General features: G+C 42.8%; 1 protein-coding gene across 1 annotated transcript; it reads left to right on the forward strand.

The window, feature by feature from the left end:
* The first annotated feature begins 1,164 nt into the window (after positions 1 to 1,164).
* Positions 1,165 to 26,926, forward strand: rab11fip1b (RAB11 family interacting protein 1 (class I) b). The gene is made up of 5 exons (XM_084160391.1): positions 1,165 to 1,657; positions 8,470 to 8,903; positions 9,027 to 11,154; positions 15,249 to 15,363; positions 25,457 to 26,926. The coding sequence occupies exons 1-5, from the start codon at positions 1,308 to 1,310 to the stop codon at positions 25,652 to 25,654; spliced, it is 3,225 nt and encodes a 1,074-aa protein (XP_084016517.1). The 5' UTR covers positions 1,165 to 1,307; the 3' UTR covers positions 25,655 to 26,926.
* The last annotated feature ends 203 nt before the right edge of the window (positions 26,927 to 27,129 follow it).

The raw sequence follows: 27,129 nt of genomic DNA on the forward strand, positions 1-27,129 counted from the left end.
TGGATCTGTCATTAAAGCCATGACGACTTAACTGACACAGGTTGGTCAACTATCAGGGACAGGTTGGTAGTAGCTACGAAGTCTCACATGAGTAGGCCTATACTGTCTAGTTTGGCATTAAGTGAAGACATGGACAAAAATATAGTGTTATGTTATATGTGCATGCATAATATTATGTTTCTCCATATTGCAGCATAAATGTCACAACAAAACTTTTTAAGAGGATGCAGGGAAATGTCTGCACACTGAGAAAAGTCTTGACAGGAATTATTTCGAAAATAATATATTTTTAACGGAATAAGTCCTAATTTAGGCCTACCTCTATCGTTTACTGTAGGCGTAGCCTACCATGATCAAACCAATTTCAGCATTCAGTGGGAAATTGAGATTAAAGTAAAAATTGTTGTGACTATTAATACCCTACTACTTTAATATGAAGCATATACTATGCTGAACAAAAATATAAACGCAACATGCAACAATTTCAAATATTTTTACTGAGTTACAGTTCATATAAGGAAATCAGTCAATTGAAATATATTAATTAGGCCTTAATCTATGGATTTCACATGACTGGGCAGGGGTGCAGCCATGGGTGGGCCTGGGAGGGCATAGGCCCACCCACTTGGGAGCCAGGCCCAGTCAATCAGAATGAGTTTTTCCCCACAAAATGGGCAACAGCTCTGGTGGACGTTCCTGCAGTCAGCATGCCAATTGCACGCTCCCTCAAAACTGGAGACATCTGTGGCATTGTTTTGAATTACAAAATGGGTGCACCTGTGTAGTGACCATGCTGTTTAATCAGTTTCTTAATATGCCACACCTGTCAGGTGGATGGATTATCTTGGCAAATGAGAAATGCTCACTAACAGGGATGTAAACAAATTTGTGCACAACATTTGAGAGAAATAAGCTTTTTGTGTGTATGGAACATTTCTGGGATATTTTATTTCAGCTCATGAAACATGGGACCAACACTTTACATGTTGCGTTTACACTGGCAGGGCACGGAGACCGTTGGGGACCGGGTCATCCTAAAGACTGTTTACTAATGATGTGGGTATATTTCTCAGGCATCCGGTCGAAAATCGAGCTTTGTTAATCTGTGGGAGTGTCTTGGCTCAGCAAATGACCTGTCTCGCAAGTCTGCCAACATACCACGCCCACTCAGCTGTTTCCTTAACCGTCAATAGGTAAAGTTTTTCTCTGTCGCGCTACGCTAATGTATCTACTTCTATTCAACACACCAAAACGTTTGTTGACGGTATTCGGAGGCCCACTCGTCTAAACCTCCGTATGTGTCAGCCATGTCTCTATCGGACCAGAGCCAACAGTGGTATCCCACCAGCGTACAGGTAACTGTGCTTCAGGCAAGAAGCCTGAGGATAAAGGGAAAAAATGGCACCAACGACGCATACGCCATCATGCAAGTGGCCAAGGATAAATTCGCTACATCGGTGGTAGAAAAGAGCGTGGCACCGGTGTGGAAAGAGGAGGCCACGTTCGAGCTGCCGCTCTTCCACAACGGTAACGCAGAGAAGTGTACGTTGCACGTCCACGTAATGCACCGGGCTCTCGTGGGACCGGACAAGTTGCTCGGGCACGCAGTCATCAACCTGTTGGAGCTCAGCGAGGTTAAATCCCGCAATAAGACTGAGTGAGTGTTCGCTTCTCTGTCCAGTAATAATCACCGTTTTCTATTTCTACATTGCTCAAGAAAGTGTTTGCCGTTAGTTACACAATTCCTTTTAAATGAATAATCTCTGTAGTTGTAATAGCCGATCTAAGACAATAATGGAACACCACAATGTCACTATGTTGGCCTTCAATAGGGGTTGTAATTATACTGCTCCATATTCCACTTGTGTAATAATCACCCAACTCAACATGCAACAATGTTATATAATAATTACAACATTACAGTAAACGAGCAGGCTATAGGCCTAAAGTGTTATCCCACATGGTTTTACTCTGTCAATTCACTCAATATAGTGCAACCTTTTGTTAGAGCCTATGGAATAATATTGATTTCTGCCCTGTTGCTTTTTCATTTCGCTCCTCTTGCCTCTCATTGAGTGACACTGTTTGTTTTGACAGCCTACTGATTTAGCTCATAACAGTGCAGTATGCCAGCAGCACAACACCCCATTTAAGACCATTACCAATACCTCACAAATTGCCTGTCTCCTGTGAGTCATTAGTTCATAGCAGTGTACTCTCCCTTTATGAATATTTGTAAAGGAACTAATTTAGTTGATCACAGGCCTTCTCTCCTAACCATTGGTTTGCAGTACTGAAGCCCTAAAAGAGGGGTTTGTTTGACTGTATTCTACATGTTATAAAAAAGGGAACGTTACATACATCTGTATATTTCAGTTGTACATATATTGTAATGAAGAGCTGAGTCAGCAGTAAAAGCCTCTGTCAAGCAAAAGCTGAGCCCTGCGGTCATCTGTTCCGAGACGCTCGGTTCTAGAAAAAACACCCTGTTGAAGTCAGGAAGGAAATTAGCGGGAGGGGGGCAGGAAGAGTCAACCAGGGGTCTCAGACCTGTGAGGTGTGTGTGACCATGACTACCCTCTTGGAGGTTACAAAATGAACAATGAACACAATGCTGTGACTGCAGTTTCTTATCTTCAGTGAAGCACTCAATGTGAATCCAAACAGAAAGGCAATAAAAAACAGACCGGCTGCTCACAGAATGACAAATATGATGAATAACTGTATGGGGTGAGAGAGAGCATCACCTCACTATTACTGCAGCGTTGTTGTTGAGAGGACAGCATGGGGAAACGTAGGGCAAGGTTAGTAGTGGTGGCAGCTTGCATTGTTGTCCATTGTTGTTGTTGTTATTAATTCACAGAAAAATAGAGCAATACATTTGGGAATCGTAAAACAATGTGGTCAGGCTTGTTCAACCAGTCCCTCTAGTTCAGGGCTCTCCAAACCTGTTCCTGGAGACCTACCCTCCTGTAGGTTTTCGCTTCAACCCCAGTTGTAATTAACCTGATTCAGCTTATCAACCAGGTAATTATTAGAATCAGGTGCGCTTGATTAGGGTTAGAAGCACTTTCGAGTATGCGAGCACAGACGTTAGCTTCGCCTAGCTGCGTTCTGCAAGGAGCAAGCCAAACCTATGTATGGGGACGCCTTTAGAGAGTATAGCAGCGGGGGTTTAGTAATTAGGCTGCAGGCTTATTTATTTAGCAACTTCTTGAGAAATATTACATCTCACTAAGCTGTCTCTGGGTATTTCAGTCCTCACACAACATGTGCCCATGTCTTATTTCGCTGCTATACACAGCACCAGGTGATGTGCAGTGCACGCACTTACGTCTGGTAAGTGGACACTCTTGAAAGTGGATATTGCTGGGTCTTGTAATGTGTAAGGAGAGCACTTCTTGGTCACTGTATTATAATACATCTCCTTTGGTTATTTCATCTTTCTGATGACCTATAAAAAGATCCATCATGATTTGCCATCTCCTTATATAGGATCAGACTTCTCATGCCCTATGTAAAGTGCATTCTCCACGATGATAATTGGTTTCATGCTACATGCTTTATCTGAGTAGGAGTTAGTCTGGAGACAGGGCTGAGGATCTCCACGGCTGATCGTTTTTTCCCCCTGTGTGACAATGATAGGTTCATGTGACATTATTGTTATCGTTGCCCTTTAGCTCAAATGCCAAACTTCAGCAGAATATTTTTTTTTCTCAGACCTGAATTCTTCCCAGAGCTACTTTCATATGCCATCTTCATAGCCTCTCAAAACTGTTTTTCTATGTCTGGTGAAAGGATGTCCATGGTAACTCACAGGGGGGCAGTATGAAAAAAATGTATGCACTAACTGTAAGTCGCTCTGGATAAGAGCGTCTGCTAAATGACTAAAATGTAAATAAAACCTGGTTCATACACCTTATGCATTGTATACAATACTATCAACCTTCGTTTTGAGTTCTTCCGAAAATGTCTTAAAACCAATGAGCAGTATTAAGGGGTTTTTCTCATTGTGTGATCTGCTCTGCTTTCTCAAGTTTGACTATGGAGTACCTGATTTCTGCGGAGGCCAAATCCAGACTTAGCCTCGCATTCCAGAGTGTTTAACGTGAAAAACAAACCAATTATTGACCCTGTACTCCCCCTCTCTCTGGTGGCTTTACCAGCTCTCAAACAGACCGTGTTATCTTTGACTTAAAGCAGAACTCAGTGTTACTGTTTACACAGCCTCATTTCCAATTCTCACTAACCCCTGCCAGCTGCAGCGAGCTTCTACCTCTCTCCCAAACAGATGCAGTTGATTCAGATTCATTCAGACATTTAGTTTTGTCTTTTTCTAAAGGACCAGCTGATTTGCCTTTGAAAAATTAAATGTTTTATTCAAAGAGCAGTTTCATACATTGACACAGCACAAATATCACTCTGGCATTGATTGGTCCTCTGTAGCTCAGCTGGTAGAGCACGGCGCTTGTAACGCCAAGGTAGTGGGTTCGATCCCCGGGACCACCCATACACAAAAATGTATACACGCATGACTGTAAGTCGCTTTGGATAAAAGCGTCTGCTAAATGGCATATTATTATTATTATTATTATTATTTCTTAGAGATATCAGCGTCAAATCCCTTCCGTGTATGTTACTGATCTGACACATGGATAGATGTAGGGCAGTTGTACAATGGGGACCATAAACTATAGACTGTTCTTGAATATTAATGCCTCATGTTGCATATTGTATTAATATAACATCGAGTTTGTTTACATGCACACTAATAATTCGATATTAAACTGATTATGGCAGTAGGCAGAGTATGGCATTTAGTCATGGAAACACCTTACTCTGTTTATCATAATCGGCCTAAAGTCATAATCTAAGTAAGCATACGCCGATTAAACACATGGATTTCTGAGCAATCTTTCGAATTATTAGTACATGTAAACGCCTTAGAGTTAAAGCGGTGTATTTGATCTGCGCATGTGCTAGCACGAACAGCGCGAGCGTCCCTCTTTCGTGAGTTCGGTAAAACTGAAAGTATGCATCTTAAATAGTTTTGACATACAAACTTTATATGTCCCAACTCAGAATCAAATAGGCATCACAAAAATAAAATGGTTGCTGTAGTAGAACGTTTATATTGATTGGCGATTTCCTGCATTTATCTAAGTCCCACCAGGTAGCCTGATTTCAGATGTGTCCATGTAAACAGGATTATTAGGGAAATAATAATTATTTCAAAGCATGTAAACATTTTAAATTGAACTGTTATATTAACCTGACTATTCATAATTATCGTATTATTGTGTGCATGTAACCGTACTCATTATTAATGCATGATTGTCATGAGGATAAATTGTGATATGGAAAAGCAACATGGCAGCACATTTTTCTTCATCTCTTTTTTTATCACAATGAAGGTACATGGAGTATCTCCTCTGTGTCAAGGGCAAGGCTGTTCATACACAGATACTTTATAAGAGTGACTGCACCAAACACAATTTCATCTGCAACCTTAATATGGTGGCCATATTTTGAATACAGTGAAAAGGCTTTCAGTTAAGTCTCTCTCTGTGAGTGTATGTGCGTGTGTGTGAGGGAGAGACTGCTGCATATTGTGATAAGAAAGGTTTGTGTCAAGGAAGGCATTGTTTTATCAGCCATTCAGGGTTACACAGGAAGAAGTATGTGCTGAAAGAGGCGTTAGAATAATAATAGCTTAAATGCTGACTCACACTGTTCCATCTCTTCCCATTAGTCTATCCTGTCTGTGAGCAGCAGTAGTATTGCACATTGTGCTACACACTGGGATATGAGACTGCTGCGTTCAGATGATACGTTGATGCCGGGCCTTTTCATATTAAATTACCCTTTCATTGACTGTTCTATCCTGTTCTTAGTCAGCTAACACCACTACAGTTAACTGTAGCTGTTGTAACTTCCTTTTTACTGATGCTCAGTAAAGTTACTTCTCCTCTAGTTCTTCTCCAATGCCCGGCCCTTCCCTAGCAGGGTGTTGTTCACAAGGGTCTGTTGAGAGGCGTGATATGACGTCCACACAGGCATCAGTGAATAACTACAAGGATTGTCTGGGTGTGTCCTGTTCACTGAGAAACTTTTAAAACAACTTGACATTTTCACAGAGAGAAGAATGAACTGTCCTTTGTTGTCTAACGTCAATTGAATTACAGAGCTATATTGGGATAAAATAATAATTGGCTTCCTGGAAGTGTCCTATCTTTACTGCTTTGGCAATGTAACTTGTGATCGTGCAGCTGTAAGGCCAGAGAGTTGGTTTAGAATGTTTATGTTTACAAAACTACTGAGCTACTAAGTTTAAGGTACTGCGTACAGTATAACGGCTGTGACTGCTATGTGGCCCCTAAGTAGATTCCACAAGCAGGCATGTATTTCCCTGACGTGCTGGCTCAGTACTCCAAACACTAGCAGGGAGGTGTAGAAGGAAAGCATGAGTCTTTGGGTTGTTGTCAGTCACTCAGGAACATGAAAGGAGGGTGTGTGAACCTGCCAAATATTCCAGACTGGATCAGTATTTTTAGACTCAATGGCCTCCCTTATAAAGGCATATATTTGTTAACTAAACAGAATACTTGTTTACCCACACAGTAAGGTACATCAATTATGTAACTTCTCTATTTACATTTCACAGTAATTGACTCAATGGAATGGAGGGACAGGTTGAACAAGCCTGACCACATTGTTTTACGATTCCCAAATGTATTGCTCTATTTTTCTGTGAATTAATAACAACAACAATGCAAGCTGCCACCACTACTAACCTTGCCCTACGTTTCCCCATGCTGTCCTCTCAACAACAACGCTGCAGTAATAGTGAGGTGATGCTCTCTCTCACCCCATACAGTTATTCATCATATTTGTCATTCTGTGAGCAGCCGGTCTGTTTTTTTATTGCCTTTCTGTTTGGATTCACATTGAGTGCTTCACTGAAGATAAGAAACTGCAGTCACAGCATTGTGTTCATTGTTCATTTTGTAACCTCCAAGAGGGTAGTCATGGTCACACACACACCTCACAGGGCTGAGACCCCTGGTTGACTCTCTTCCTGCCTCCAACACTCATTTCCTTCCAGACTTCAGCTGGGTTGTCGAGGAACAGACAACCTCAGGCCTTATGGGTTTTGCTTGACCGAGACTTTTAACGCTGACCCAGCTCTGCATTGCTCCATTCTAAACTATAAATGAATGATTGTTTTGACTGTTATCACAATATATGTACAACTGAAACATACAGATGTATGAACAGTACCTTCTTTATAACATAATAATGATATGTAAAATACATAGTCAAACAAACCTGCATTTTTTGTTTTATACAACAGGGATTTTTTTTAGTCATTGAACCAATCAGCATGACAAGAAATGACTTGATGCAATTCTTTGTTGAACAATTCTTACAATGAGCCTATCTCTTTGTACTCTGGCCTTCTTTTTCTCAGAAGGCATGTTCTATACAAGTGAACCAGTAATAACCACTAATTTTGTGATGTTCTGATTTTATATTTAACGAACTGCATTCATAAAAAGACAAGTGCCTGGGGATTTTGTAAGTCATTAATTAAATATGAACCTAAATTGAGTGTAATTGTAACAGACTCCAACTATATTTTACATGCATAGCTTGTAGCAGGGGTGGAAATTGAGAAAGAAAATCACTCCTAGAACCCTCCAATGTAAAGTCCATGAATTCAGTGTAGAAATCTGCATTTTCACATTGCAAAATGATTTCACTCCCAGAACCCGGTTCCCCCCATTTCCACTCCTGGCCTGTAGTAGTCTATGCAGTACATTTTAAGGCATGGTGTTCAGTCTTAACATACAAGAGTAGTGTGCTACAACTTAGGAGGATGGAAATGATGAAAACATAAAGACAGACACAATGTTCCTGGTGGTGACCAGTAGAATGCTCAAACACTGACTCACCAGATCGCTTACCACATCATCAGTCATTTCCCCTGGCTCCTCCAGCCTTGGGCCCAAAAAAATAAAGTCTACTGTACTGATCACTGTTTCCATGGAAGGACTCTTTAACATTTCAAAGGAAAAATAGCAGCAGCCCCAACTTACTGGAATTATTCTCTTGGTGGTGAGGCCCAGGGGCTGATGAATACATGACACGTTCTTTGATCATCAGCCTTCCTCTGCTTATGCAGGCTGTGGTTGTTCAGACAGATTAGTCTGCACAGTGTGTGTGTTATCTGAAAAGGGTGATGAATGATTACAAATGTCAAATTATTTCTGAGCGCCCTTACAAGTTATTGGAGAAGCTCAGCAGTAATCTAAACAAATAAAACATTATGTTGGTTCTTTCTTTCACTGCCTCACATTCATACACCTTGAGTTCTTGAGACATCTCTCAGATAAGAACAGCATGTGTTTCATACCAATTCTATTCAATGAAATTATTTGATAAATAATACAGACTTTCTCTTAACAGATGGCATAAGCTGTTGGACAAGGCAGGCAAGCCAGACAAAGACAGGGGAGAGGTGCTAGTGGACATCCAGTTTATGAAGAATAACCTGACAGCCAGCATGTTCGACCTCTCTGCTACAGACAAGCCGCGCTCCCGCCTGGGCAAGTTCAAGGACAAGGTTCGAGGCAAGAAGAAGGAGGGTCTGTCGGACTCTGCGTCTGCCGTGGTGCCGTCCTTCACCCAGGTTCTGACGGACAGCGAGGGAGAGGGGGAAGGGGGTGCAGATAAAGGAGAGAAAAAGAAGAAGAACAATCTGAAGTCTCTGTTTTCTCCCAAGTCTAACCTGCAGCGTCATGGACTCTCTCAGTCCATGTCTGTCCTGGGCCCTCTGCCTGAGAAGAACTCCTCACTGAGTGGCAGCCGCTCCTCAGGCCTCAATGTGGACTCCTCTGAAGGTGAGCATCATCACAGACTGTCCTTCCATTTTTAAATATGCAATTTATTTAATCGAAAACCTATGTTACACTATGTGTTTACAAATCAAACTTTCCCCCCTGTTTTTTCTTTCTCATCCACAGGTAAAAATAAATTCAAGTTTCTGACCCATAAGCGCACAGGCAGTTCCGACAGTAAGGCTTCTCAGGGCTCCCTGTCTCTGGGGCGCTCTAAGGTCCCTGCCCCGCTTGCAGAACAGAGTAACCTGTGCATCAACGGCAGTCACGTGTACACAGAAGAGCCCCAGTCTCGGAGCGCACGCACCGGCTCCACCTTCAGCCTTGCCAGCTCAGGCCGCGGCTCCATGGAAGACCTGCGCAGGGCCCAGGGTCGTAAGAGCTCCAGCACCTCCATGGACTCTCTCATGGCCCTGAAGCAGCCCTCACCCTGGGCAGAGGAGGAGGAAGAGGAGGAGGAAGAAAGATTTAAGATGGATGAGGAGATGAAGAGAAAGGAAGAGCAGGAGAGAAAGAAGTTAGAGGAGGAAGAGGGGATGAGGAAGGAGGAACAAGAGAAAAGGAGGATTGGGGAGGAGGAAGAAAGACTTCGGTTTGAGGAGGAGAGGATACGGATTGAAGAGGAGAAGATGAGGTTTGAGGAGGAAGAGAAAAGAAGGAAGGAGGAACAGGAAAACAGAAAGAGGATGGAGGAGGAAAATATTAAGGTTGAGGATGAAAGTAGAATGATGGAAGAAGAGAGGAAGAGGAGACTGAAGGAGGAGGGAGAGGAGAGGGTGAAGAAGAAAGAACAGGAAATGAGTAGGTTAGAGGAGGAAATAGAGGAACAAGAGAGGTGGGAAGAAGAGGAAAGAATGAAGAGGGAGGATAGCCTGAGAAAGGAGGACGAGAGGAAAATGAGGGAGGTGGAGGAGAGGGTTAAGGAGGAGGAAGAAAGGATTAGGAGAGAACAAGAGGAAGATATGCAAAGAAGGGAGGAACGGGAGAGGAAGATGAGGGTGGAGGAAGAAAGAGTGAAGAGAGAGCAGGATAGGCTGAGGGAGGAGGAAGAAAGAGTGAGGAAGGCCGAGGAGGATGATAGGCTGAGAGAGGAAGAGAGAAGGATGAGGGAGGAGGAAGAAAGAGTGAAGCAAGAGCAGGATAGGCTGAGAAAGGAGGAAGAGAGAAGGATGAGAGAGGAGGAAGAAAGAGTGAGGAAGGCCGGGGAGGATGATAGGCTGAGAGAGGAAGAGAGAAGGATGAGGGAGGAGGAAGAAAGAGTGAAGCAAGAGCAGGATAGGCTGAGAAAGGAGGAAGAGAGAAGGATGAGAGAGGAGGAAGAAAGAGTGAGGAAGGCCGGGGAGGATGATAGGCTGAGAGAGGAAGAGAGAAGGATGAGGGAGGAGGAAGAAAGAGTGAAGCAAGAGCAGGATAGGCTGATAAAGGAGGAAGAGCGAAGGATGAGAGAGGAGGAAGAAAGAGTGAGGAAGGCCGAGGAGGATGATAGGCTGAGAGAGGAAGAGAGAAGGATGAGGGAGGAAGAAGAAAGAGTGAAGAGAGAACAGGATAGGCTGAGAAAGGAGGAAGAGGAGAGGAAGATTAGGGAAGAGGAAGAAAGAGTGAGGAAGGCCGATGAGGAAGATAGGCTGAGAGAGGAAGAGAGAAGGATGAGGGAGGAAGAAGAAAGAGTGACGAGAGAGCAGGATAGGCTGAGAAAGGAGGAAGAGGAGAGGAAGATTAGGGAGGAGGAAGAAATGCTAAGGAGGGAAGAGGAGGATGATATGCAGAGAAAGGAAGAAGAGCAGAGGAAGATTAGGGAGGAGGAAAAAATAATAAAAATGTTAGAGGAGGAGAGGCTGAGGAAGGAGGAAGCAGAAAGAGTGAGGCTTGAAGAAGAAAGGGAAAATGAACAGGAGAGAAGGAGGGATAAGGAGCAGAGAGAACTGATGGAGGCGAAAGAGAGATTTAGGGTGGAGGAAGAAAATATGAAAAAAGAGGAGTTGAGACAGGAAGAGAGGATGAGAGAGGAAGAGAAAAGGAGAAATGCACAGATGGAGGAAGAGAAGGAGAGTGTACCGTTGGAGGAAGTTGAGAAACAGATGGAACAGAATAGCGAGGCAAAGGCCACCTTGTGCAATAATCCTTTTGAGGAAGTTTCTCCCACCAGTTCATTTGATGACACCTCTTCAAATAACCTGTTTGAGGAGAGCCCTATGACCTCCTCTACTGGGCCAATCAGCTGCCGGATAAATAAAGGATCAGCAGTCAAGCCAAGGTCAGTCAGACAAACACACACACACACACTGTCTCTTAGCCCTTGGGTGCCATAAATTATGGATGCACTATTTATTTAGTCTCCAAAAGCAGCAGGGGGAAAACACCCAAGTTTCTTCTGGAACCCCCTGAGATCTCTCCTCTCATCCACACACACGAACCTTCCCTCTCTCATATCCTCAGATTCTCTGATTCAGACATCTCATTTCATCATCTAACAAAACAATGTCAATTATGCTAACATTCTCTTTCCTCTGTGCTGTCAGAGCAGGGTGGCACAAGTCAGATATATGTGGAAAACCTGCCAACTTGTCTGAGATAGACTTTTATACCACCAGTTAATCAAGGGAGGCAACAAGCCCTTAATGGCTGTGGCACAGTGTAGCTGCTTGTAGAGACTCAGCTGGATGTAATTGGGATGGTTTTATTGGATGTTTACTGCTGTCGTACAAAATTGAGATTTGAGCAGAAAACCTGTTGCCTTATCAAAGACTTTGGTATAGGATAGTGTTCTGTAGAGAATATTAAGTTAGTCTCAGTGTGTTGGCGTCATGGCCATTTGGTGTTAAGGGAGTGTGTAAGCAAGATGTCATGGTATCTGTTGGCTTGTGGTGCTTGACACTACTCCAACATGCACATCTCATTAAAGCACAATCCCTTCAAGTAATCTAACACCTTCATGAAAATTGCGGTGCAGTGGAAAAGGTGGATGTGCGTGTTCGTTTTGGAAACCTTTGGCTCAGCTAGTATTGGCTGCTACTCCCATGAATCATAGCTTGTTATACAGTTTCTACAGATGTCATATTAAAGGTGTTACAGCGAGACACAAAGCATTAGGTGATTGAAGTTTTTAACTAGGGTGTTGATGTTGAATGACTCATGAGTATGTATGCTGATAAGGCTGAAACAAACCAACAGGATGATATGACTCAGTGTAGTGAAGCAAGGTTGTTTCGTAATGTGAACAGGCAATGGTTCAGAGGCTGTAAAGATGCTTTATCTTTATTTCTCATTTTGATCTAGGTTTCATTCATGTTTTGTTATTTTAAATCTACATGTAAAACCTTTCTGTGTGTTTGTGTTACTAACCATTATAATTAACCTTCATGTCCCTCTCATAAGACCTAATAAAATGAAATTCCTCCCACTTTCTCTTGTCTGGTGAGTTACTAGCAACTAGTAACAACTTTTATGTAACACATCTGTAGTTTGTAGTTTGCATTGTCTACCTGTCCGCTAACTGGAATGTGTCTGTGTGTGGATTCCAACAAGACTTTTGTTTTTGTTGAGAAAAGAAAAAGAAAAGAATTGAATAACTTCAATTTAGCATTTTTTATTTCATAACATTTCATCATTTAGTTTTAGAAACAAATTCTATGTTCTTTAAAAAGTTGTAAAGGTTTTTCCATTTTCAATGTGTGGTAGTTCGATATTGTCATCAGCAACAACAAAAAATCTCACTGCACCCTACCCTTCCTAACCCTGCTCTTCCAGACCCTCTTCATGGGGGAACCCTTCAAAGCCTGTTATATCTTCCAACCCCTTCTTATCGTCCTCGTCTCCTGAACTGGAGAGTTCAATGGACTCCCCCAGAGGCGATGGGGAAACCAGAGATGCTATTGACCCGTCTACTGAGCTGATGGAGAAGAAAGTCCCTACCCCTCTTGCCCCCAACAAACAGCGCTGGGCTCGTAAGGACAACTGGTCTAGTAAGGCCAAATCTCATTGTGCCACACCTAAACTCACTAAAACAAAGCCAACAAAACCGCCCCCTCCCCTCAGACGTCACTCTTCCACGTCATTGGTGGGAAGTTGGGATGACCAGGGGAGTGTTAGTGGTAAGGACCATTCCAGTGTCAGACAGGATAAGGGTCCTGCTCCACTGCCTCCAGACAACCAGCGATGGGCTCGTAAGGACAACTGGCCTAGTAAGTCCAACCCAGATTCTGCCAATTCTATCCTCACCCAAATAAAGCCAACAAAACCGCACCCTCCTCCAAGACGCAACTCTGCCACGTCCATGGTGGGAAGTGAACATGACCAGCACTTAAATGAGAGTGTTAGTCAGGATGATTCCAGTGTCAGGAGGGACAAGCGTCCTGCTCCACTGCCTCCTGACAGACCAAACCAGGCTCCAAGCGAGACACAGAGGGACCAGAGTATGACCAGTGTGAATCAGGGACATAAGGACAGAGTGGGTGCCTCCATGTCCAAGGTCTCTCAACGTGTGGTACAGATGATCACACCACTGACATCTTCCTCCACAGCTACAACAGAACACATCAGTGGAGGCCAGAGCTCTTCCCACCATGGGAACCAAGCAGGGGAATCCATGCCATCTGCCATTGGGGGGTTGATTGTTGCGAAACACAATAAAGGTCCAGCACCCTCGAGGCCCCAGCACCTTCCAGGGAAGACGATGCCAAAAGCTGATGTGTTAGATGAGCAATCAAATACTGATGAACATGAATCTTCGGTTGAGTTTGAGTTTGATCCAAATAATCCCTTTGCAGAAGACTGCAGAATGGAGAAGTCCTCTGGACGTGGTGAAGAACAGAGTCTAACTGGTGAGCGTCAGGAGAGCCTGGACTCTCACAATCAACAGAGTTGTACCTCCACAGATGCAGATCTAGGTCTGTTTCAGAAGAGTGTGGTTGGGGACACAACTGAGCTTCCAACACCAGATGTTCTGCCAGCTGAGGATGGCTCCTGTCCCAACAAAAGCACATCAGCGAAACGGGTCCGTGCTCCCTTGCCTCCAGTGAAGAAAACATCCACCTTTAGAGAGGAAGGAACTGGTAAACAGAGTTCTGGAAAACTACAAAGCCCAGGGGCTCCTACTTCGAGTAAGCTTTCCTCAGATATCTCAGTAAAAACGCAGAGTGGCGGGGTGGGTGTGGCACTACCATGTGTTACCGTTGCCCAGCCCCCATGTGTACCCTCACCGGCCCCCTCCTCCCTACCCCACCCCGAGCCCCTGAAGGGATCAGGGGGCAGGAGAGACTGCCCTCCCCAGACAACAAGCTCTGTCCCTGGCCAGAAGACCCTGCTTCATGCTGGAGCTCTGCCCTCCATTGCAGAGCAGTGCAGTGGAGAGGAGGCGGGAGGGAGTGGGGACAGGCCTGCCTCAAGCACACGCAGGTGAGAGAGATCTCAGCCTTTTCCTGTAGCGTGTAGCAGCTATGTACTGTCCACCAAACCTCTCCTGTCTCCTGTAGAATGTACTGTATTTAGAATTACTAAACCTCCCCAATCGCTTGTAAAATGCATTGTTCGAGAACACTTAATGAATGTGACCCTGGTAAAACTCTTCTACTCTCTTATCAAATGTTTAGCTGCACTTTCCTGAATTAAAACACTAACTTATGACTAGGTTGTATTTGCAATACTTTCATTATGCAAACAAAATCATAGCTGGTACTACTTTATTAATTATTATATAATACTATAATTGTTATGGAGTTTAGCATAAAGCAAAAGGAACATAGATTCCAAGAGAAATTAGCAGTATATTATGTCATCAAATAGCACTTAGCTACTAAGTAATTACTGCAGATGTAATTTTTCTCTGCTAGTTGTTTAATTGCGATGTCATTCACACAATGCCCTCGGCCAGTATGAATCATGTCTATAGAAATGCCAGCCTTTCTAGCTTTCATTGCTTTTTGTCATGTTATTTTTCCTGTAGAATCTCAGACAAAGCTCAGTGGAGCATGTAAAATGCCATTACTCAGAGCGTGTGTACACTGTGGCTCCTCTGCAGTCTAACCTTATCTAAGAGGGATAGAAGAGTACAGATACGCTTGTCATTGTGTCATGTATGATGGGAATGAGTCAATTGTAAAGAAGAACCCTGCTCGGATTTCTTGTCATGTCTAACTGATCGAACAAATCATTTCCCACTGTTGGCAGCAAGCTTCAGCTCTTTTTTTCTGTGCTAGGAGACCGATAATAATTAGACCTGCTTTTTGAGAAAAGGCAATTATCCAGATATCCCCCACATCCACCTGCTGCATCCCCTCTAATAACACAATACTTTTCAGAAAAGTTTGAGCCTCTCTCACTGTCGCTGTCTTCCTGTCTATCTCGATTCAGGCCACACCCAGTAAAGCCCTTGCGCTCCCTGGAAAACCAGCCAGCCTCCGACATCCAAGAGGGACAGGCTGGCAAATCTACACGGATCCTCGGTGGCCTTCAAGAGAAGATGAAGGTATTTTAAAGAAATATACAGTCAGCTCCATAATTATTGGCACCCTTGATAAAGATGAGCAAAAAATACTGTATAAAATAAATAATACAAATACTGAGCTGTATTATTTTATACTAATACGCTTGCTCAGAGAAAGCGATTTTGTTTAACAAGTAATAAAAAAATCTATTAAAAAAGATGGGTCAAAATCATTGGCACCCATATTTTCAATACTTTAGCGCCCTCCCCTTGTGAAGATAATGAGGCTTTTTCTCAAATGTTTTATAAGATTGGAGAACACGTTGGGAGGGATCTTAGACCATTCCTCTATACAGAATATTTTCGAGATCCTTGATATCCTTCGTCTGCTCTTATGGACTGCCCTCTTCAATTCAAACCACAGGTTTTCAATGGGTTCCAAGTACGGAGACTGAGATTGCCATTGTAAAATGTTGATTGTGCAGTCAATTAACCATTTCTTTGTGGATTTTGATTAGTGGTTGAGGTTGTCTTGCTGGAAGATCCAATTGCGGCCAGGTGTTTTAGTTGAAATGTCCTGGTACTTGGTAAAGTTCATGATGCCGTTGACCTTAACAAGGGCCCCAGGACCAGTATAAGCAAAATAGCCCCATAACATCAAAGATCCACCACCATATTTTACCGTAGGTATGAAGTACTTTTCTGCATACAGTGTATGCTTCTGTTTTTCAATGCCAAACCCACTGCTGGTGTACGTGGCCAAAGAGCTCTATTTTCATGTCATCTGACCATAGCACCAGTTTCAATCCAAGTGCCAATGCTGTTTATCAAACTCCAGGCATTGACATTTGTTGGATGACACGAAAATACAGCTCTTTGGCCACGCACACCAGTGGTGGGTTTGGCATTGAATAACAGAAGCATATGCAGAAAAGTACCTCAAGATTCTGTATGGAGGAATGTTCTATGATTGGCTCTATTTAAGGCTGGCGTTAAGCCAGCACAATTGTCAAACGCACGCTTGTTTGCAATTTCGAACTGTTAAAGTCAACGCTGTTCTATTTTTGAACCCAAGTGCCAGGATTGGTAATTTACCTGTCTTATTTGAGCTCGCTTGCGCTTAGGTGGGAGGGGTGGCAATATCTGAGGTGTGTCCTTTAAAAACGTGCCCCAAAGTGCCAATATCAGCATAGCCTCCCCTCCTCTCAATGAAGGAAAATAATGTGTCATACCCAATTCGCCAAGACTATTGATTAAGGGTTTTGCTCGTGAGACCACTTTTAAATAAATCTCAATCACCAAAGTTGTATTAAAAGTTCAAGTTTGTCAGCAGCAAAACAGTGAGCAGACATCCACTTCCCACTGGGCACAAACTGGTTGAATCAACGTTTCCATGTCATTTCAACCCCCAAAAATCTATGTGATGACGTTGAATCAACGTGAAAAACTGATTGGATTTGAAAATAATCATCAAAGTAAAGGCTTTTTTTCCCTTCTTTTTTTTACTCTACTTTTAACCTGAATCCAATGACATGGTGATTGTTTTTGTTGATTTCACGTTAGTTGACAACTCAGCCAAATGTAAATAAAAACTAGACGTTGAACTGACTCTCTATGTAGGCTATTATATGTCTTGCTACTTGCTTAGCAAGTACCACTTCCTCCTGATTCATCTCACACCGAGGCTCAAACCCAGAACCACGTGACCGCCCTCCTGAAGCGTCTTACCGGTCGACGCCACATGAAAGGGGAGGAGATCGGTTAAAGAAGGATTTTTAAGCCTTTAGATAATTCAGACATGGCTTGTGTATGTGTGCCATTCAGAGGGTGGATGGGCAAGACAAAAGATTGAAGTACTTTTGAACGGGATATGGTAGTAGGTGCCAGGTGCACCGGTTTGAGTGTGTCAAAAACTGCAACGCGGCTGGGTTTTTCATGCTCAACAGTTTCGCGTGTTTATCAAGAATGGTCCACCACCCAAAGGACATCTAGCCAACTTGACACAACTGTGGGAAGCATTGGAGTCTACATGGGCCAGCATCCCTGTGGACGCTTTTGACACATTGTATAGTCCATGCCCTGATGAATTGAGGCTGTTCTCAGTCCAAAAGGGGATGTAACTCTATATTATTCGTACAATGTTATGAATTGCAATTTGTTCAATATGTTACGAATTAGCTAAACGTATGATATGTTACGAATTCCAATTAGTTGTGGCTAACGCTAACGTTAGCTAGGTGGCTAACGTTAGCTAGGCTAGGGGTTAATGTTAATGTTAAGGATAGGAGTTAGGTTAAAGGGTCAAGTTTAGGGTTACGGGAAGGGTTAGCTAACAAGCTAAGTAGCTAAAAAGTAGTCTGTTTCAAGTTTTTTTTTTTTTTATGTCAAGTACAGTGAAATGCCTTTCTTGCAGGCTTCAAACCCAACAATGCAGTAATCAATATCAATGAAGCACTAAGAATAACATAAGGTAGAACAAAAACACACAAGAAAGAAAGAAGCTATATACAGGGTCAGTTCCAATACCATATTTACAATGTGCAGGGATACTGGAGTGATAGACGAAGATATGTATAGGGGTAAGGTGATTAGGCATCAGGATATATGATAAACAGAGTAGCAGCAGTGTAAATTATGATTGTATGTGTGTGTGTGTGTGTGTGTGTGTGTGTGTGGAGTCAGTATAAATGTGTCTGCATGTTATGTGTGTGTTGGAGTGTCAGTGTGCATAGAGGGTCAACTCAGTCCGTGCAGCCAGTCTGTTAGCTATTGGCTTGGGGAAACAGTGGCTTGTGAAAGTATTCACCCCCCTTGGCATTTTTCCTATTTTGTTACCTTACAACCTGGAATTAAAATTGATTTTTGGGGGGTTTGTATCATTTGATTTACACAACATGCCTACCACTTTGAAGATGCAAAACATTTTTGTGTGAAACACACAAGAAATAAGACCAAAAAAAATGAACTTGAGCATGCATAACTATTCACCCCCTCAAAGTCAATTCTTTGTAGAGCCACCTTTTGCAGCAATTACAGCTGCAAGTCTCTTGGGGTATGTCTCTATAAGCTTGGCACATCTAGCCACTGTGATTTTTGCCCATTCTTCAAGGCAAAACTGCTCCAGCTCCTTCAAGTTGGATGGGTTCTGCTGGTGTACAGCAATCTTTAAGTCAAACCACAGATTTTCAATTGGATTGAGGTCTGGGCTTTGACTAGGCCATTCCAAGACATTTAAATGTTTTCCTTTAAACCACTCGAGTGTTGCTTTAGCAGTATGCTTAGTGTCATTGTCCTGCTGGAAGGTGAACCTCGTCCCAGTCTCAAATCTCTGGCAGACTGAAACAGGTTTCCCTCAAGCATTTCCCTGTATTTAGCGCCATCCATCATTCCTTCAATTCTGACCAGTTTCCCAGTCCCTGCCGATGGAAAAACATCCCCACAGCATGATGCTGCCACCACCATGCTTCACTGTGGGGATGGTATTCTCGGAGTGATGAGAGGTGTTGGGTTTGCGCCAGACAAGCGTTTTCCTTGATGGCCAAAAAGCTCAATTTTAGTCTCATCTGACCATAGTACCTTCTTCCGTATGTTTGGGGAGTCTCCCACATGCCTTTTGGCGAACACCAAACGTGTTTGCTTATTTTTTTCTTTAAGCAATGGCTTTTTTCTGGCCACTCTTCCTTAAAGCTCAGCTCTGTGGAGTGTACGGCTTAAAGTGGTCCTATGGACAGATACTCCAATCTCCGCTGTGGAGCTTTGCAGCTCCTTCAGGGTTATCTTTGGTCTCTTTGTTGCCTCTCTGATTAATGCCCCCCTTGCCTGGTCAGTGAGTTTTGGTGGGCGACCCTCTCTTGGCAGGTTTGTTGTGGTGCCATATTCTTTTAATTTTTTATATTGAATTTAATGGTGCTCCATGGGATGTTCAAAGTTCCTGATATTTTTTTTATAACCCGATCTTGATCTGTACTTCTCCACACCTGTTTGAAGAGCTCCTAGGTCTTCATGGTGCCGCTTGCTTGGTGGTGCCCTTTGCTTAGTGGTGTTGCAGACTCTGGGGCCTTTCAGAACAGGTGTATGTGTGTATGCATGTATGTATATACAGTGGGGAAAAAACGTATTTAGTCAGCCACCAATTGTGCAAGTTCTCCCACTTAAAAAGATGAGGCCTGTAATTTTCATCATAGGTACACGTCAACTATGACAGACAAATTGAGATTTTTTTTCTCCAGAAAATCACATTGTAGGATTTTTAATGAATTTATTTGCAAATTATGGTGGAAAATAAGTATTTGGTCACCTACAAACAAGCAAGATTTCTGGCTCTCACAGACCTGTAACTTCTTCTTTAAGGGGCTCCTCTGTCCTCCACTCGTTACCTGTATTAATGGCACCTGTTTGAACTTGTTATCAGTATAAAAGACACCTGTCCACAACCTCAAACAGTCACACTCCAAACTCCACTATGGCCAAGACCAAAGGACACCAGAAACAAAATGGTAGACCTGCACCAGGCTGGGAAGACTGAATCTGCAATAGGTAAGCAGCTTGGTTTGAAGAAATCAACTGTGGGAGCAATTATTAGGAAATGGAAGACATACAAGACCACTGATAATCTCCCTCGATCAGGGGCTCCACGCAAGATCTCACCCCGTGGGGTCAAAATGATCACAAGAACAGTGAGCAAAAATCTCAGAACCACACGGGGGGACCTAGTGAATGACCTGCAGAGAGCTGGGACCAAAGTAACAAAGCCTACCATCAGTAACACACTACGCCGCCAGGGACTCAAATCCTGCAGTGCCAGACGTGTCCCCCTGCTTAAGCCAGTACATGTCCAGGCCCGTCTGAAGATTGCTAGAGTGCATTTGGATGATCCAGAAGAGGATTGGGAGAATGTCATATGGTCAGATGAAACCAAAATATAACTTTTTGGTAAAAACTCAACTCGTCGTGTTTGGAGGACAAAGAATGCTGAGTTGCATCCAAAGAACACCATACCTACTGTGAAGCATGGGGGTGGAAACATCATGCTTTGGGGCTGTTTTTCTGCAAAGGGACCAGGACGACTGATCCGTGTAAAGGAAAGAATGAATGGGGCCATGTATCGTGAGATTTTGAGTGAAAACCTCCTTCCATCAGCAAGGGCATTGAAGATGAAACGTGGCTGGGTCTTTCAGCATGACAATGATCCCAAACACACCGCCCGGGCAACGAAGGAGTGGCTTCGTAAGAAGCATTTCAAGGTCTTGGAGTGGCCTAGCCAGTCTCCAGATCTCAACCCCATAGAAAATCTTTGGAGGGAGTTGAAAGTCTGTGTTGCCCAGCGACAGCCCCAAAACATCACTGCTCTAGAGGAGATCTGCATGGAGGAATGGGCCAAAATACCAGCAACGGTGTGTGAAAACCTTGTGAAGACTTACAGAAAACGTTTGACCTGTGTCATTGCCAACAAAGGGTATTGAGAAACTTTTGTTATTGACCAAATACTTATTTTCCACCATAATTTGCAAATAAATTCATAAAAAATCCTACAATGTGATTTTCTGGATTTTTTTTCTCTCATTTTGTCTGTCATAGTTGACATGTACCTATGATGAAAATTACAGGCCTCTCATCTTTTTAAGTGGGAGAACTTGCACAATTGGTGGCTGACTAAATACTTTTTTCCCCCACTGTGTGTGTGTGTGTGTGTGTGTGTGTGTATATATATATATTACAGTTGAAGTCGGAAGTTTACATACACCTTAGCCAAATACATTTAAACTCAGTTTTTCACAATTCCTGACATTTAATCCTAGTAAAAATGCCCTGTCTTAGGTCAGTTAGGATCACCACTTTCTTTTAAGAATGTGAAATGTCAGAATAATAGTTGAGAGAATGATTTATTTCAGCTTTTATTTCTATCATCACATTCACAGTGGGTCAGAAGTTTACATGCACTCAATTAGTATTTGGTAGCATTGCCTTTAAATTGTTTAACTTGGGTCAAACGTTTCGGGTAGCCTTCCACAAGCTTCCCACAAGAAGTTGGGTGAATTTTGGCCCATTCCTCCTGACAGAGCTGGTGTAACTGAGTCAGGTTTGTAGGCCTCCTTGCTCGCACACGCTTTTTCAGTTCTGCCCATACATTTTCTATAGGATTGAGGTCAGGGCTTTGTGATGGCCACCAATACCTTGACTTTGTTGTCCTTAAGCCATTTTGCCACAACTTTGGAAGTATGCTTGGGGTCATTGTCCATTTGGAAGACCCATTTGCGACCAAGCTTTAACTTCCTGACTGATGTCTTGAGATGTTGCTTCAATATATCCACATAATTTTGCTTCCTCATGATGCCATCTATTTTGTGAAGTGCACCATTCCCTCCTGCAGCAAAGCACCCCCACAGCATGATGCTGCCACCCCCGTGCTTCACGGTGGGATGGTGTTCTTCGGCTTGCAAGCTCTCCCCTTTTCCTCCAAACATAACTATGATCATTATGATCAGTTATTTTTGTTTCATCAGACCAGAGGACATTTCTCCAAAAAGTACAATCTTTGTCCCCATGTGCAGTTGCAAAGCGGTTTTTTCCTTGCTGAGTGGCCTTTCAGGTTATGTCGATATAGGACTTGTTTTACTGTGGATATAGATACTTTTGTACCTGTTTCCTCCAGCATCTTCACATGGTCCTTTGCTGTTGTTCTGGGATTGATTTGCACTTTTTGCACCAGGAGACAGAACGCGTCTCCTTCCTGAGCGGTATGATGGCTGCGTGGTCACATGGTGTTTATACTTGCATACTATTGTTTGTACAGATGAACGTGGTACCTTCAGGCGTTTGGAAATTGCTCCCAAGGATGAACCAGACTGTGGAGGTCTACAATGTTTTTTCTGAGGTCTTTTTTGATTTTCCCATGATGTCAAGCAAAGAGGCACTGAGTTTGAAGGTAGGCCTTGAAATACATCCACAGGTACACCTCCAATTGACTCAAATGATGTCAATTAGCCTATCAGAAGCTTCTAAATCCATGACCTAATTTTCTGGAATTTTCCAAGCTGTTGAAAGGCACAGTCAACTTAGTGTATGTAAACTTCTGACCCACTGGTGCTGGATGGCAGGGAGCTCGGCCCCAGTGATGCGCTGGGTTGTCCGCACCACCTTCTGTAGCACCATGCGAACGAGGGTGGTGCTGTTGCCATACCAAGCAATGATGCAGCCAGTCAAGATTCTCTCAATGGTGCAACTGTAGAACCATTTGAGGGCCCATGCAAATCCTTTTCAACCTTGCGCCTTCTTCACGACTGTGCGTGTGTGAGTGGACCATTTTAAGTCCTTAGTGATTTAGACACTGAGGATCTTTAAGCTCCTGACCCACTCCACTGCAGCCCCGTTGATGTGGATGGGGGCGTGCTCGCGCCCCCCATTTCCTGTAGTCCACGATCAGTTCCTTGGTCTTACTGACGTTGAGGGAGATGTTGTTGTCCCAGCACCCCACTGTCGTGTCGTCAGCAAACTTGATGTTGGTGTTGGAGTTGTGTCCACACAGTCGTGGGTGAACAGGGAGTACAGGAGGGGACTAAGCACACACCCCTGTTGGGTCCCGAGGGTCAGCGTGGCGGAGGTGAAGTTGCCGACCCTCACCACCTGGGGTTGGCCCGTCAGGAAGTCCAGGATCCAGTTGCAGAGGGATTTGTTCAGTCCCAGGGTCCTAAGCTTGGAGGGAACAATGGTGTTGTACGCTGAGCTGTAGTCAATGAACAGCATTCTCACATAACTTTGCACCTACTTTGCAGGGGAAGGGGAAGCTAACATGCTAAGTAGTTGCAAGGTAGCTAAAAAGTAGTTGCAAAGTTGCTAAAATGCTAAAGTTGTCCATGATGAGATTCGAACAAGCAAACTTTGGGTTGCTAGACGTTCACGTTATACAGTCGACCAGCTTCCTTACTTTTATTTTTGCCTTAAGTAACCTTCTGTCTTATGTAACCATACCAATTGTAACATATACTAATTTGAGTGACCCGGATTTACATTTACTATGTTACGTCTATGAGACCAGGCTGCTAAGACGTCTGTCCTCAAAACAGTTTGTTATGGACTTGGGCTCATGTACAACGCACTTAATGAACTTGCCCTGTCCGAGTGTAGCCTTTGTTTTGCAAGATCACATAGGCCTAGTATTTTACAGAACCAAATATAATAGCATAGTAGTAGGCCTATATTACTGTTACACCAAAAACACCTCCTCAGTCATTTTTTATGACTTTTAGGATTCTCGCTGAATAGTCAGTCTAGTTTTTTTTCCTTTTGCGGCCAAAACTCAACAGAGCGCGCAACTAGGCAGGATGTATGCTTAGATAGAAACAAAATACAAGAAAGGCTAATAGTTTAACACCATCTGCTCTAATTAGTTTACGGAACAGTAATTCAAGAAGATCTAAATGCATATTCCATGAAACAGATTGAGATCAAATGATTGGCATGGATTTTGGACATTTCACCGGTAAAACTTGAATAATTATCCTTCACGATTGACAGTGGTGATGGCATATTTTGAAATAGGTATGCCTAACTTGGTGTTTGAGGGTATTAAAAATAGAAGCATTTATTGAGACAATATGTGTGGGCATAGGGACACGTTGCAATTGGAGGATGCATTATTCTATAATGATATTCAATCGGCTACATCTGTCTTACAAACTTTGATTGAGAAATGATGACGTCATTTAAAAAAACGAATGCGTTCCCGCACCTAAAAGAATGGCACTACACCCCTCTGTATGTGTACTGAATAATCAGACCCCATTGTGTCTAAGAAGAAAAGGTGCTATCTAGAACCTAAAAGGGTTCTTTGGCTGTCCCCATCGGAGAACCCTTTGAAGAACCCTTTTTGATTCCTTTCCACAGAGGGTTCTACATGGAACCCATAAGGGTTATCCTATGTGGACAGCCGACGAACACTTTTGGAACCCTTTTTTCTAAGAGTGTGGGAAAAGTGTGCATGTTCTTTTCTTTTTTTTCTTTACTTTTTTTTTTTTTTTGTCATTTAGCAGACACTCTTATCCAGAGCGACTTACAGTTTAGTAAGTGCATACATTTTCATACTGTTCATGTGTTAATATGCACAGCAGGGGCTCTTTTTGATAGTATGATCATAATAATCTTATGCAATTAAGGTACCAGGATATATTTGAAATCAACCCCTCAGGCACCTCATGCAAATGTCCTGTGCTGCTGTTTCAAATTATCCAACAAGTTCTTTGATGCACAGTTGGTTTTAATGAAACATTAGTACAATAAATTCCCATTCTTGCTACGCGCACGCGGGCACACGCGTAGCACGCACAAACACAGTCGCAACAAGCCCTCCCACCAAATGCTCCCTGGAAAGAATTGCCACAGATTAATTTATCTATTCTACAACCCTTGCAAACACGTTCTTTCTCTTTTCAATGACGCACCTTAAGCTCACTGTGAATAACACTGGGCTTTGCCTATCATGTTGGGATCTGAGACATAAGAGGTCTAACAGAGTTCTCACAAAGCTGTCAGAGCTCACAGATTTCACAAACCTCTCACTGAGTCGCTGTGCCCACATCATAGGCACCATTACTTTTTATAATGGAGATTTAGGTAACACTGCACCCACCCAATGCCCTCCATTATAAGTGTCTGAAAGCTAGAACTTGAATGTTTTCTGCTAATGTAAAGAAACAGACAGGAGCACTGGTTGGGTGTTCAAGTTTTGCTATATTTTTTAAGGTGCTCTTTGTAAGGGTTTGTGCATAGTTAAAACATTGCTTTATAGGGAAAGGGGGATACCTAGTCAGTTGCACAAATTAATGCATTCAACCAAAATGTTTCTTCCACATTTAACCCAACCCCTCTGAATCAGAGAGGCGTGGGGGGCTGCCTTAATCGACGTCATCGGTGCCCGGGGAGCAGTTGTTGTTCGGGGTTAACTGCCTTGCTCAAGGGTAGAACGGCAGATTTTTCCACCTTGCTGGCTTGGGGATTGAAACCAGTGACCGTTCAGTTACTGGCCCAACGCTCTTAACCGCTAGGTTACCTGCCGCCATACATTATAGATAATGCATGGCATACAGTATCTTTGGAGAAGTCTGATAGTACCACCTCCATTCTCTCCCTTTCCTTCTAGGGCAAAGACACAGGGGTCAAAGGTCCCTACTCCCAGCTGACCCAGGAAGAGCTGATCTCCCTGGTGGTGAAGCAGCAGGAGCAGCTGTCCAAAAGGGATGACAAGATCAAGGAGCTGGAGCAGTATATTGACAACCTGCTGGTGCGCATCATCGAGGAACAACCCAGTATCCTGATGTCCATGAACTCACTCAAATGAGAACTCTAGAAATATATATTACTCCATCCTGTTCCTAATCTTTCAGAGCAGGGCTTTCCTAAAATGTTTATCTTCCTCAATGCCCATGTATTGGGCTGTTTGAAGATTTCTGGCTTTCGTCCCAAATAACTTTGAATTCACCTGACACCCATGTATACCATAACAAGCACTGGATTTGTCTGTTCCTACTGAACAGATGTACTTTTGATTGTTCATTACATTTTGTCTAAAGGGTTTCTTAAAAACTACAACTTTATGGTTTGTAAAGACAGTATAAGAACAAAACCAAGCACAAGTCTACATAGGCCTGTGGGAAGTTCCTTTACATTTTTGACAGTTAGTTTTTTCTTAGTATTAACGTTTTGATTTTCTTTCCATGAGTATGATATTCTATTAATGTTTTGATTTTCTTGAGATGAGTATGATATGAAGGTTAAATCCAGAGCAACGACACTGAAGAATGAATTGAATAGTAATGAATAAAAAAATGAATAATGAAAGCTCCAACAGAACAGTAGAGTTCGCATATTTGGTAACACTTTATGTAAAGCAGACAGACCAGTATAATAAGGGGTCATACATGCTTATGACAAGTATTACAATTAATTATAATCACATAATGAGTAATACCTGCCGGTAAAGTTTTACTTTGTATTGCTTGTCTATGAGGTACAGATATTATTCCCTGATACTGTATAACTCATGTAAAATGTTGTACATATTGAGATGTCCTTTTCCTATATTGTCAACTTTATGTTGAATCACTTTGAAGAGGAAATAATTGACAAATTGCTAGTCTGATATAAACATGGATTGATAATTAATACAATTTAGACTACAGATAAACCAGGTTTACTGGGATGTGTGGACTATGCCTTTTGATTAATGCACTCGATTCATTGCTATCTCACTGACAGGTGCACCTCCAGAAACAAAGTGCATGGGTGTAACCTATAGACACTGTTCAAAGTGGCATTTCCTTATGAAGAAAGCTATTGGGATTCAGAGACTGTTTTCTTACACCAGCTACCACTGGCCATAGGTAGATAGCAAGATGTGTCAGAGTATGTTGGTCTGCCTTTGGTCATAAGAAGGATTACTGTATAGTTGGGTGAAAGTTAATCTCAGACACCCAGAACTAAAATCTCACGTAATTGCGTCAGATGCTCAATTACATCTGTCCACGAGAGATAGGTGAAAGTCAGAAAGTGTCTATTTGGTCCATGTATAGCCTATTCTACAATGATAAAATAAAGAGTTATTTTCAATCAATCATGTAATTTATTTAGCACACACTCCCACTCCCCCCCCCCCCTCTCTCTCTCTCTCTCTTTCTGTATCTCACTAGCACACTCTCTCTCTCAGCTGTAAAGTGTGTATTAATACCTTGTGATAAAGTTTCAAATAAAGCTTGACGCATCGATTCCACGCTATGAACGTAACGTATGGATTTATGCGCTTTTCCAATACAAGTA

This window comes from Coregonus lavaretus (assembly GCF_964263955.1).
Source record: "Coregonus lavaretus genome assembly, chromosome: 4".
Lineage (NCBI taxonomy): Eukaryota > Metazoa > Chordata > Actinopteri > Salmoniformes > Salmonidae > Coregonus > Coregonus lavaretus.

Coding starts and splice junctions, on each gene's coding strand:
- rab11fip1b (XM_084160391.1), top strand. CDS start 1,308: ATGTCTCTATCGGACCAGAGCCAACAGTGGTATCCCACCAGCGTACAG. Junction 1,658..8,469: donor AAATCCCGCAATAAGACTGA/GTGAGTGTTCGC, acceptor TTCTCTTAACAG/ATGGCATAAGCTGTTGGACA. Junction 11,155..15,248: donor GGATCAGCAGTCAAGCCAAG/GTCAGTCAGACA, acceptor ATCTCGATTCAG/GCCACACCCAGTAAAGCCCT.